The sequence below is a fragment of the Monodelphis domestica genome, chromosome 2 (genome assembly GCF_027887165.1).
Source record: "Monodelphis domestica isolate mMonDom1 chromosome 2, mMonDom1.pri, whole genome shotgun sequence".
NCBI classification, from domain to species: Eukaryota; Metazoa; Chordata; class Mammalia; order Didelphimorphia; family Didelphidae; genus Monodelphis; species Monodelphis domestica.
Genome location: NC_077228.1, coordinates 215,720,808 through 215,733,135, shown reverse-complemented (window position 1 = coordinate 215,733,135; position 12,328 = coordinate 215,720,808). Strand labels below are relative to the sequence as shown.

Sequence of the window (12,328 nt, the reverse complement as noted above, 5' to 3'; positions counted from 1 at the left end):
GCTTCCTAGCTGTGTGACCCTGGGCAAGTCACTTAACCCCCATTGCCCAGTTCTTCTGCCTTGGAACCAATACATAGTACTGATTCTATATGAAAGGTATGGGTCTAAAAAAAACTACTATATTAAGGAGTATTATAATTATTGCCTCCAGGGGAATGTGACTAGGTTTCTGGCCATAGCACTACTTTCATGCCCACCTGTGCCCACAGATAATGGGACAGAATAGAACTGACCTTCTTAAATGGGCTGCATTATTGCAAATAATATTTCCTTCCTTTATCAAACTTTCATCACCCCTCTGGGCTACTAATAGCTTCCTAAGCAGCATCAAATTTTAATCTCCCTTCTTCCCCTCTATACCCCCTGTTCTGCCTAAAAGCAACTCATGCTGCTAGGTCGGTGGCAGGCCAGTCACTAATGTACTGAATGACCTTAAAAGCGCCAAACTATTCTGGTGCATCCAGCTACTGGGGAGCAGAGAGGAGAGTGCAGAGGGAAAGCAAGAAAAGATGGGAAGATGGAAAGACAGAGTAGCTGTTTCCAATGATCCTCATGAGGGTATCAAGGTCTTCCACTCCAAAATGGTGGCCACAGACCAAAGAGCCCAAGTTTCTGGGCTAGTATTTGGTCATTCTATAACTCTACAGTGGTATTTTAGAGGAAAGAATTGCATGTTGATGTGACTTCCTTAAGGTAAAGGCCTTGGCCCATCTGAGGAGTTTGGTTAACAGAATGGCTTCCTTTATAGATTTGTGTATCACTGGGGAAAAGCCCTGGGCTATGTTGTATTCTGCTTGAAGTCTTCTGGGCAAAACATTCACCAAAGGTCATAGCAGAGATTACTCTGTCTAACATTGTTAAAGACAACACTCTCTAAGTCCTTCCTTATTTCCTTGGGCATGACTGTGTCAGAGGTCATGGGACCCCGGCAATTAGCGGTTGTGTGATCTTGACATCATTCCCAGATGATATTTCCAAGGAAACTAGTTTAGAGTTAAGAACTTTAGCACTATTGAGTTCTCTCTAGTCAGATAACTTTAAAGTATTCTGATATCTTTATATTTTTTATTAAGTATATATTATTTATTTATAATACTTTATAAAATTTTTATCTATATATAAAATATATGCTTATATTAAATATAATTTAAACTTAAATATAAGTAAATAGTTCTATTTGGAAGCTCAAGAATAGTCCCATAAAACTAGAATGAGAAAGACAGATTAGGTACCCAGATATACAAAGTAAACCAGTATGGCCATGTTGGCGAACCTGTGGCACATGTGCTGGAGCATGCCAGGGGGTGCTGCTCCCTTCCTCCTCTCAATAGTCCTGAGGACATTTCTCTCATCACTTGCTCCTCTGCCCAGCAGCTCAATGGGAGAGCTTCTTCCCTCCCCTATCTGAGGTAAGGGAGCATTGTGAGGGTGCTGTTTGGGCACTGGTATCTAAAAGGTTCATTATCACTGCACCATGGCAACAAAGATCTTGGGATGTTTAGGAAAAACTAAGAGTATTGGGATGGGGGTGGGGGTGGGCAGCTAAGTGGCTCACTGGAGAGCCAGGCCTAGAGACAAGAGGTCCTGGGTTCAAATATGGCCTCAGATACATCCTAGCTATTTGACCCTCAGCAAGTCAACCCCAATTATTTAGCTCTTGCTGCTCTTCTGTCTTGGAACTGATACTAAAACAGAAGGTAAGAGTTTAAAAGAAAAAAAAGCTATCTACTAAGGTATAGATGGGTTGCAATCTGCTTTTCTGGAGGGTTTTTCCCATATCCAAGAATTCTTGAAACATTATGGAGATTTTTAAGAACAGGATCTTGTTCAGTTTTGGTTGTTGGTTTTGCTACCCAGCATCATGTTGTGGTTATTCAGTCTTTTGGGCTGTGTTTATTCTTTATGACCCCATTTGGGGTTTTCTTTGCCAAGATACTTGAAGAGGTTTGCCATTTCCTTCTCCAGTTCATTTTGCATATGAGGAAACTAAGGAAAACTAAGAAAAAAAAAGGAAACAGAGTTAAATGACTTGCCCAGGGTCCACAGCTAAGAAGTCTCTGAGGCAAGATTTGAACTCAAGAAGATGAATCTTCCTGACACCAGGCCTGGCACTCTGTTCACTTTGCTATCTATCCAGCATCAAACAAGAGCTATGTTTGACTTTGGAGGGTCTCTTTCCCACCAATACTATAGTGGCCCAATTAAGGGGTGTTTGCCAGCAAACCTATGCACAGGCATTAAAAAAAAAAAAAACCCAAACCCTTACCTTCCATCTTAGAATCAATACTGTGTGTTGGCTCCAAGGCAGAAGAGTGGTAAGGGCTAGGCAATGGGGGTCAAGTGACTTGCCCAGAGTCACACAGCTAGGAAGGGACTAAAGATCACATTTGAACCCAAGACCTCCCATCTCTGGGCCTGGCTCTCAATTCCCTGAGCTACATAGCTGCCCTGAATACACAGATATTTTCATGACCCTGAGGAAACTCTGAAAGCTCTCCCTTTTCAACCTCCACCCCCAAGCTAATAAAACTGTCTAAAAAACTTTGCCAAAGGCAGAGAGTCCTCTTTCCACACCCTCTACAGAGCCCACAGAGAAGGGAAGACCAAAAGAGGAGGCCTTCGTTTTCCTTTTCATTTCCATGATGAGGTAGTCGAGGCTGCTGCCTGCAGAAGCTGCTGTTGGCATCCCAAGGCCCCAAATTACGATGACTAATTCCTACCGATTTAGGCTGTTCTGGAGCCATCTGTGGCGACATGCTCTGGGGGAGCAGGGAATGGAAATTCCCTTCAGACAGAGCACAGTCACACTCAATGCACCCCCTAACTCAATGCCACACCACCCCTGCAAGGGAGGGGAGACCACAAGAGCAGCACGTTCTGGCCAATCTGTGGGGCTCTTTGGCCAAAGCACAGGCCCAAGAATGTCCACCTTTGTCTTAGGGGTAGAGACGAGGCTTGCTTTTCTCCTCTCCTCCCTAAAACCCATAGGGCCCCAAAGGCATTTTAACATAGCACACCATCAGCAGAGCAGCCTGAAGATCAATACATTATTTTGGGAGTTGGAGTGGGGTGGAGGGGTGACAGGAGCTGAAATCTGAAGAGCTGGGATGGAGGCCTGGCTCCGATACCTCCTATGTCTGTAACCTTGGGAAAGTCAATGCCCTTCCCCGGGCTTTGGTGTCCTCCATGGTAAGAGTTAAATTAGAGATAGTCCCGCTATGTTTCCTTCTAATTGGATGGCTATGTTCTTATGACTCCACTATCCATGTGCTTTCATAAAAATTGGCCTGCAGAAAGCTATTTGCCTAACCTCCTCCCTTGCCCAGGCTCAAAGTTTCTGGCCCCTCATTCCATCTTTTCAATAGAGAACAACACAGAGAACCCCACTGAAACTTTCCCCTTCTGCCCCAGAGGGTGTTTGATCTTTTTCTTTTAACTTTTAAACCCTTACCTTCTGTCTTAGAATCAATTCTAAGTATTGGTTCTAAGGCACAAGAGTGGGATGAAGTGACTTGCCCAGGTTCACACATCTAGGAAATCTCTGAGGCCAAATTTGAACCCAGGACCTCCCAACTTCAGGCCTGGGTCTCCATCCACTGAAGTCTTCCAGCTGCCCCCATCCCCAAGGGTATATTGATGAAATATGTCATCATAACTTAACTCCTGTAACATGAGTAAGGGGAGTGACTCCCTTTGCTAACAAAACTGGGACAACCCATCAATAAAATGTCAAATTCATTCCCCAACCCCCAGGATGCCAAGGTTGGGTGAGAAGGGTAACTGACTCCATTCTCAGAAATAGAGTCTGAAGTGGGGGGAAAGGGTGGGAAAAGGGGATTGAAAAGGGGTTGGAGCCCTCCCTATATCCTAACCAGCACTGCCTGGGGACATTAGACATGTGATAGATTAGCCTGATGCAAGCCCTACACACACACACACACACACACACACACACACACACACACACACACACACAGAGGCCCCTCATTAATTAGCAAGAGGTTCTAATCAATAAGGTATTTTTTTTTGCCATCAGCAATTAATAATTACAGCTTAACCACCTTCTATAATTAAACCTTCATTTTTTTCCCCTTGTGGGTCATTTGATTTTTATTTTGATTAGCTCCCAACAGTAAACTTTCCTGCTTTAGAGTTTACTAAGTATCTCTGGCTATAGCTTTCCAAAGACATTTCTGACTTCAATTTTTGCATCCTGCATCTTCCCATCCCTCCTTCCTAAGCTGCTAGGTATTTTAGTGGATAGAGCTGGGAGTCTGGAGTCAGGAAGACATGAGTTCAAATTTGAACTCAGCTGTGTGACCCTGAGCAAGTCATTTGATCTCAACTGCCTAGTAATCAGCTCTTAAGCTTTAGAATCTTTAGGCTCTTAAGTTTACAAGTCACTTATCTAAGTTTCCTTAAATGAAAGATGAGAATAATAATAGCATCTCCCTCCCAGGGTTCTATCAAATGAGATAGTATTTGTAAAATGCTTAGCATCTGGTACATAGTAACACTTAATAAATGATTGTTTCTTGGGCAGCCAGGTGGCTCAATGGGCAGAAAACCAGTCCTGAAAACAGGTAATCTGGGGTTTGAAACTGGCCTCAGTCACTTCCTAGCTGTATGACTTTGGACGAGTCTCCCTTAACACTTTTCTGCCTTGGAACCAATACTTATTATCAGACAAAAGGTAAGGATTTTTAAAAAATAAAACATAAGTGCTTGTTTCCTTCCTTCCTTCCTTCCTTCCTTCCTTCCTTCCTTCCTTCCTTCCTTCCTTCCTTCCTTCCTTCCTTCCTTCCTTCCTTCCTTCCTTCCTTCCTTCCTTCCTTCCTTCTTTTCCTTCCTTCCTTTCCTTGCTTCCTTCCCCTGGTCACTAGATGGTGACTGTACCCATCTTCTCTCCTGTAGCTGGTCAAGCTGAAAGATCTAGACTAGAATCCAGCTGAAAGAATTGCCACCACTCTGTCCATTCTGTCTCTTCCTGAACATGAGAGCAAGGGTAGGTAACAGAAGGAACATTGACCCTGGATTTCCAAAGATCTGGGTCTGACTGACTCCATTGTTTGCTATTGGTAATGCAATGGGCATCAGAATCTCCAGTCCTTAATGAAGTTAGCAATACCAATATTACTTAGTACATAGGGCTGTTAAAAGAAAAATGTCCTGAAACCCCAATCCCAATGGATGTCCATGGACCCAAGAAGAGGCCTCTTCCCTTCCTCTGAAACAACTCTTGTTGCATCTAGATCCCAACTAACACTGGACACCCCCTCCCAGCCATCCACTGACCTTTCTCATCCTCATCCTTACAGGAGGGAAGCAAGAGACTCCAATGCAAAATGGGTTTTGAACAATGATACATGTATAACTCAATGGAATTGTTTGTCAGCTTCAAGAAGGAGGAGGGAAGAAGGATGGGGAAAATCATGACTCATGTAACCATGGGAAAAATACTTTAAATAAATAAATAATTTTTAAAGAGAGTCTCCAATGCCCTCTGACCCTCTGGTCTACTTCCCCTTTCCCAATAATTGTGGGTAGGTGATACGACCCCTCATAAGGCTTAGATGAGCAGAGTTTCCAACAACAATCCTTCCATTAAGATGGTAAAGCATCAGATCTTTCCATCTGCCCTGCAGCAGCATCCTCTCTTATAAGAATGTGAACTCCTTGGCTGCAATGACTGTCTCAATTTTCTGTTGCTATCCCCAATGGTAAACACAGTGCCGGGAATACAGTAAGCACTAAATAAATTATTTTCTCATTCATTCACAAAAGTATCTTTTCAACCTCCAAGAGTTATAATAGACATGGATATTATTAGGCACTGTTATTAAGGATCTGGGTAGATCACACTGACTGAAAATAAGTACCCAGGTAAATCAACCCTCCCAGAGGACACAGCAATGCCTCATATCCAGGAACTCTTAAAGTAGGTGTTTCAAGGAAGGAGCGATGGGCCCATTTTGAACTTTGGCATTTGAGGTTTATAAAACAATCCCCCCACAACTAGGATATGGAAAGTGGTATCAGATCTACTTTACAGATGAGGAGACTTGAACAATTTGCCTAGAGTCAGATAGCCAGTAAGTATCAAAAGTAGATTTCTAACCAGTGACGCCTTCTAGTCATGTAATCCTAGGTAAAGTTGCTTACCTAAATTCTCTTGGATTCATCATTTTTGTAGTAGAGATAATCCTACTTACAGAGCATGGAGGTGACTCAATGGAAAGAGCACAGGGTTTGGATTTAGGAAGATTCATCTTAATGAGTTCAAATCCAGCCTCGGACACTTACTGTAAGTCCCTGAGCAAGTCACTTAACCCTTTTGGCCTCAGTTTCCTCATCTATAAAATGAGCTAGAGAAGGAAATGACAAACCATGCCAGTAGTTTTGCCAAGAAAACCTCAAATAGGGTCACTGAGAGTCAGGCACGACTAAACAACAACAATCCTACTTATATTCCCTAATTCATTGGGTAGAAGAAAGAAATGGCAAACCACACCAGTAGTTTTGCCAAGAAAACCCCAAATGGGGTCACTGAGAGTCAGACACGATTGAACAACAAGAACAATCCTACTTATACTCCCTAATTCACTGAGTGAGTTGTTTGGGGGGGGGGGGTGTGGAACATTTTGTGAATCATAAGGTGACAAAGAAATGGGACCTTAATGTTCAAAATGGGACACATCCCCCTTTTCCCCTTGTACTCAAACCCTGAAGGTTCCCTTCTGTGTCACAAGCTATACAAGAGGGAGATTCAGAGGGGCTGGGGGGTACCCTTTTTTCTTTCCCTGGTCTGCTCCCTCAGAGCCTAATAATAATTTTCCCATTTCAAACTTCACTCGCCAACCAGAAAAGCAGCAGAACAAAGAATCTTGGGACTCATACTCATCCAGCCCATTGCTCCAAACCCAGAGCCTGAACAAAGTTGTTCCTATTTCCTCAGAAAGGAGGCCTGCCACTCTGAAGACAAATGAAAGGAGAGCAAACACCCTCACACTGGAAAATACTCTCATTCAGAGAACACAAATGGAGCAGCAAGGGATGCAGGGGTCAGGCACTCCAAAAGGGAGAAAACGGGAAACAGGAGCAAGCATGAATCAATCAGACCTTCACCTCTTCTGACAGGGAGAGCCTCTCTTTCAGGAAGCATTAAGAGTGGCAACTGCCCAGCCTTAGGACACCAGGAAGAAATTATAGGCAGGCTTTCAAGAGGCCAGGGCTTAGATGGAAACTGAGGGTGGCCTTGCATGCTGTCTTCCCCAGGAGGATGTAAGCTCCTTGAGGGCAGTGTTTGGCACAGAATAATCACACATTGAATACTGATTATTTGTTGGTACTATGATTGAAGGGCTTCTGAAAGGCATGAGCCTCTCAGTTTCCAAGTGTGAGATATCCTTGGTCATCTCATCTCTGTTTCTAAAGTAGTTTGAGCTAGAAAGAAGGGACATAAGCAGAAACCCAACTTACTCTCTTCCCCAAAGATCCCTTGGGGAGTTCTCTGAACAAAATCCAAGTCCCAGGTTGGTGTCCCAAGCCAGATCCCAACCTCTTTCAGCCATGCTTGGCACTTCAGCCTTTCAAAAAAAAAAAGAGGCTTGAGGCAGCTGGGTAGCCCAGTAAAAGAGCACCAGGCTTGTAGAAGAGGGGGGTCCAGATTCAAATCTGGCCTCAGACACTGCCTAGTTGTGCAACCCTGGACAAGTCACTTAACCTCAGCTGCCTATTCCTTATCTACTCATGTCTTAGAATCAATACTGAGTTTAAGACAGAAGATAAGGGTTATTAAAAAGCAGGGGAGGCTTGAGAAGAAGACAAGAACACACCTGAGGTTGGTACCAATTAGTCTTTTATTGTAGTCAGGGAAAAGAAAAGAGGAATATGGGTTAATGAGTGGCAATAATGATGTAATTGCTGCAGAGAAGTTTAGAACCCAGATCTAATATTAGGAAGGAAGCAATAGATCAGCTTAATATTCCACAGCTAGGTGGTGCAGTGGAGAGAGTGCCAGGCCTAGAGTCAGGAAGATTTTTCTTTCCAAGTTCAAAGCTGGCCTCAGACATTTATTAGCTATATGATTCTGAACAAGTGACTTTATACTGTTTGCCTCAGTTTCCTCATGTGTAAAATGATCAGGGGAAAGAAATGGCAAACCACTCCAATATCTTTACTAAGAAAAACCTCAAAATGGGGTCATGAAGAGTGGGACATAACAACAACAACAAAAAGCAATATGGTGGTACAAAGAATTGAACTCTCCAATCTGGAAACCCAGTTTCTAGTCCCAATGTTGCCACTAACTAGCTATGTGACCTTGGACAATTAACTTCCCATTTTTCTAGAACCATTAAATGAGGAGGCTTGGTGAGATGATCGCAAAGGTCCCTTCTAGCAGTAATATTTAAAGACCTGGGCTTGGTGACATCTATAATCTAGGCAGAAACTCAGAGGTGATTGTGGGAATTTTCAGTTCTACTGCCTTTCCTGGAGGGGAAGCAGCAGTATTGAAAATAGCAATCAGGAGGCCAAACTGAACAGAGCATAATTAAGCCCCTCTTTCCTATTCCTAGTTCCCAGCAATGGTCCTCTATCCTCCAGGTCACTCAACTTGCTCTTGGCCAGAGTTGGTTTTGTTTTTGTTTTGTTTTTAAAGATTGCAACTAAGGTCTCAGAATGGGATCAAATGTCCATTTAGCCCCTCCCATTTAATCCCTTCTCATCCGGGTTGAGTCCCATCACAATTGTGGCTAGAGAGAAATCAGGTTTCTGTGTCATCAACTCTCTGCCCCTTTTCTACACTATAGATCCCCTTGGTCGACATTATTTAGTAGGGACTTCCTACCCACTCTCCTTCATCCTTGGACAGTTTCCTCCCTGAAGAAGAAGGGACAAGAGCTATAATGGGCATCTGCCAGATATAGGAAAGGTATCCAGTTATCTTTTGTGTAAAACATTTGCTGTTGGGCCTTAATCCACTCAGTATTTTATACTTTCTCCCAAGGTCAAGCAACAAGGAGTGAAGGGTTTCTGCTTTTTTGCCTTTCCCTATCTTTGCTTACTTTCTTTTCTCTTTATACCCTTCAGGTGCTCCTAGGTTCACCTCAAAGACCCCATCTTACTTGGGAAGGGCAGAAAAGAGTCATACTGAGTGTAACCCCTAACTGACACACCCATCCACCAAACCAGACACACCCACTCACCCCATTTCTTCAGGAAGATACAGGCGGAGTAGTCTGAGAAGCAGGGTTCTTTCTGTTTTGAATAGACCAAGGGCAAAACTTCTTACCTGCTTCTCCCCAACCCCCCACATAAATTAATATGTGCCTAGTACATAGGAAAGAAATACTTGTTGATTGCCTGATCGGTTTTTGTCCGTGTATATTAGCCTTAATAGGCCAATGCAACTCGGAAGTCGGTGCAAAGGGGGGGGGGGGACTAGGAGGATGTCTTAGTGGGTGTTGGGGAAAGGTTTCTCGGGAGACCCCTAACTACACTGTGGCTGCATGCATCCGTACACATATAGTCACAGAGAGCTATTGTGCATACTGAGATCACACACTGTGGATTCGGCCAACATACACAACGACGAAGAGAAGGGGATGGGGAGGGGGCATGTATGGACAAAGATCACACTCGCGGGATGGAGGAGGTAGACTCCTCATATAAAGGAACTGACCGACTCATCCCCTTTACTATATCTCCCTCCCATCCACAGTGGCCTGGCTATGGAGAGGTCTAAGAGCTGTTCACAGGTTGTTTTCCCTCGCCCAGTCCACCAGGGTAGGAAGACTCAGGTCTGAGGAGGGAGATCCCAGCTCTGCCAGCTCTCAGCAAATCGGGAAGAAGGCTCTGATCAGGTTAGAAGACACACAAACTCATTCCCCTTTACCCCCAAGCTCTGCTTTTCTTCAGTTCTGGGTGAACTCCAGCCCTAACGAATGACACACACGAACTGATTCTGGGGGTGACTGGGAAAGAATTCGGGAGGGGGAAGTCGTATGATCCCTCAGCACCCCCCCCCCCTTTCCTTTCCCAGTCCAGTTCAATCCTCAGATAACGGCTCTTCTCTCCACCTCTCGGTGAGTCTCAGCTTATGTTAGCTCTCTGGTTTTCTTATCTTCCCCTATTACAGGCGGCCCATAAAGATCTCTTCATCCCAAATCGGGGTTTCATACTCCAGTCCCCAAAAGCCCAGGGGTGGATTCTGCGGCGGCCGCTAAAACCATCGCTGGGTCCCCCAAACCCCATGTGCCTCCTTACCTTGGGCTCCGGCTGCATGGGTCCGTTGTAGGATCAGCAGGATGCCCAGCAGGAGTCCTCGCATGGTGTCCGGACTTCGAGGATCCCCTCCGGGCATCCCTGACTCTCCTCTTTCCGTTTTATAATCCTCCTGGGGGTCCGACACCCCGCAGCTTCTTCCCACCGTGAATCAAGCAGGGGCCCCAGTCCTCAGGGTCGTGTACACGAGAGAAGGGGCAGAATGGGTGATCCCCCTCCCCCTTGTCTTTCCCCAGCTCAGCCTCCCAGAAGACAAAGGGCAACACGGAGTTGGACGGGGCTCAGAGGGTTAGCCACCTCCCCCCCACCCCCCAACTCCCTCACTGATATCGAACACTTCTTTTTCCAGTCTCGCTCTTCCCCGAAAGGCAGTGCCACCACTGCTGCTCTCAGGCAGGGTAACAACCTCAGCTCCTGCTCCTGGAGAAATGGACAACTTTAAGAAACTTCCTCCAGTGGCCACGTTGCCCGACCCCCGCCCCCTCCGCCTGCCTGCCCGCCCCCTGGTTCGGATTTCCAGGCGCAGTCCAGGCTCTTTGAAATGTTTGGCCCCCGCTAACCGCGCCAGAGGAGGGGTGAGGCAGAGGTGGGGTGGGGCGTAAAGGTGGTATTTTAGGGGCGCCGGGATTTCGGGGTAGGTTAGCACATCGATCCAAGTCTTCCAAAAGGTTAAGTTTTCTTCTCTTTTTTTAACTTTGCTGAATGCATGAAGTCGGGCAGAGAACGCTTCCACTTAGAATACTCTCCCCCTATTTTCCTGCGTCCCCTTCACCCCCCAAACCCTTTTGGAATAGAGAATTCACCCGGTGGATGTATCGCCAGAGGAAGCCGCCGGGAGCAAGCTCTCAGCTCCACGCCTCCCCAGCTAGCAAACTTTGCACGTTCTGCAGCCGGGTGCGGAGCTCCGGCCGCACCAAGTCCAGCCCAACCCCAGGGCTTCTGGGGGAAGTTGGTATGGCTGAGAGGCGCGTTCCGGCCGTCACCCGGGAACTGAGCGCTCCACCTGGCCTGGAGGCGCGAGCGGCGGCCGGCTCTGCCCTCCTTCTGAGTCCCTGGCCCCAGCCCGAGAGGACAGACAGATCGAGGGAAGAAGGCAAAGCTGCAGTCTTCGAGGCGCGCAGCCGGCTCTCCTCAGCTCCGCGCCCTCCGGGAAGGAGGAGAGAGAGGCGCCTTTGTCCCCACCGCCTCCGAGCTGCCTCGGCCCCGGTCAACGCCGCTCAGTCTCGCCGTGGAGCCACTCGTTCGATCTAGCCGCTCTGCTCTTCCTTGGGCTCGGCTGCAGTGTGAGCTGGGGCTCGAGTCTGACTAGCTGGGAGCGGCGGTGGGGGGGAGCCGGAGCCGGGGACGAGCGCGGCGGAGGCGGAGGGAGAGATGGAGAGGGGGGCCGAGCGCTACCCTGTGGCCACGACTGGAGAGCAGCCCTGCGCGCACAGAGAAGAGAGGAAGGAGGGCCGGGGGGCCGGGAGCGAGCCCCGCACAGACACAATCTGTCTCCAGTGCTACGGCCCCCGCGTTTTAGGAATCCGTTTGCGTGCGGTGGGGCACTTGGAGCCTGGCGGGAGTGCTAAATGACCTTAGAGCCTCCACTCCCATTCCCTCCCTACCAGGCGCCCTTCTCAGGCCCCTCGTATGGCCCCCTCCCCCAATTTCAGCCCTAGTCCTTCGGGGGCGGGGGGGGGGGGACCCACCTCCTCACACACGCCCAGTCTGGCTTAATGCCTGGGTAAGAAATGGCATGGCGGAGACAAGCCAAGGCGAACAGAGTAGGGAAGCCTGAAGGGGAAGGTCAGGAACAGAGTTCTTCTGTGTCTGTTCAAAAAGGTTTGGAAACACTTGGAAAGGGAACAGGGAAAATAGAAAATTGGGATCCATAAGGGGCGCGAGAACGTGGCATTGGAGCTTCGGTCACCTAGTGCCCCGCCCCTCTTCTCCCCTTAGGAAAAGGCAGAGGAGCCACCCTGAGTCATCACGAAGCGTTAGCTCGATGGAGAGCTGGGTTTGGAGGGTGAGGGGGAGAGAAGGTCCTCTTTACCTTGTTTGG

General features: G+C 47.1%; 1 protein-coding gene and 1 pseudogene across 2 annotated transcripts in view; one reads left to right on the top strand and one right to left on the bottom strand.

The window, feature by feature from the left end:
- SDK2 (sidekick cell adhesion molecule 2) overlaps positions 1-10,661 on the bottom strand; it is a 491,418-nt gene extending 480,757 nt beyond the window's left edge. For both annotated transcript variants that reach the window (XM_056817207.1, XM_056817208.1), the window contains exon 1: positions 10,270-10,661. In XM_056817207.1, coding sequence (XP_056673185.1) covers positions 10,270-10,366 — 97 coding nt within the window. In that variant the 5' untranslated portion in view covers positions 10,367-10,661. The remainder of the gene's footprint in view (positions 1-10,269) is intronic.
- Positions 10,662-11,658: 997 nt separating this feature from the next.
- LOC130456917 (NAD-dependent protein deacetylase sirtuin-3, mitochondrial-like) overlaps positions 11,659-12,328 on the top strand; it is a 50,862-nt pseudogene continuing 50,192 nt past the window's right edge.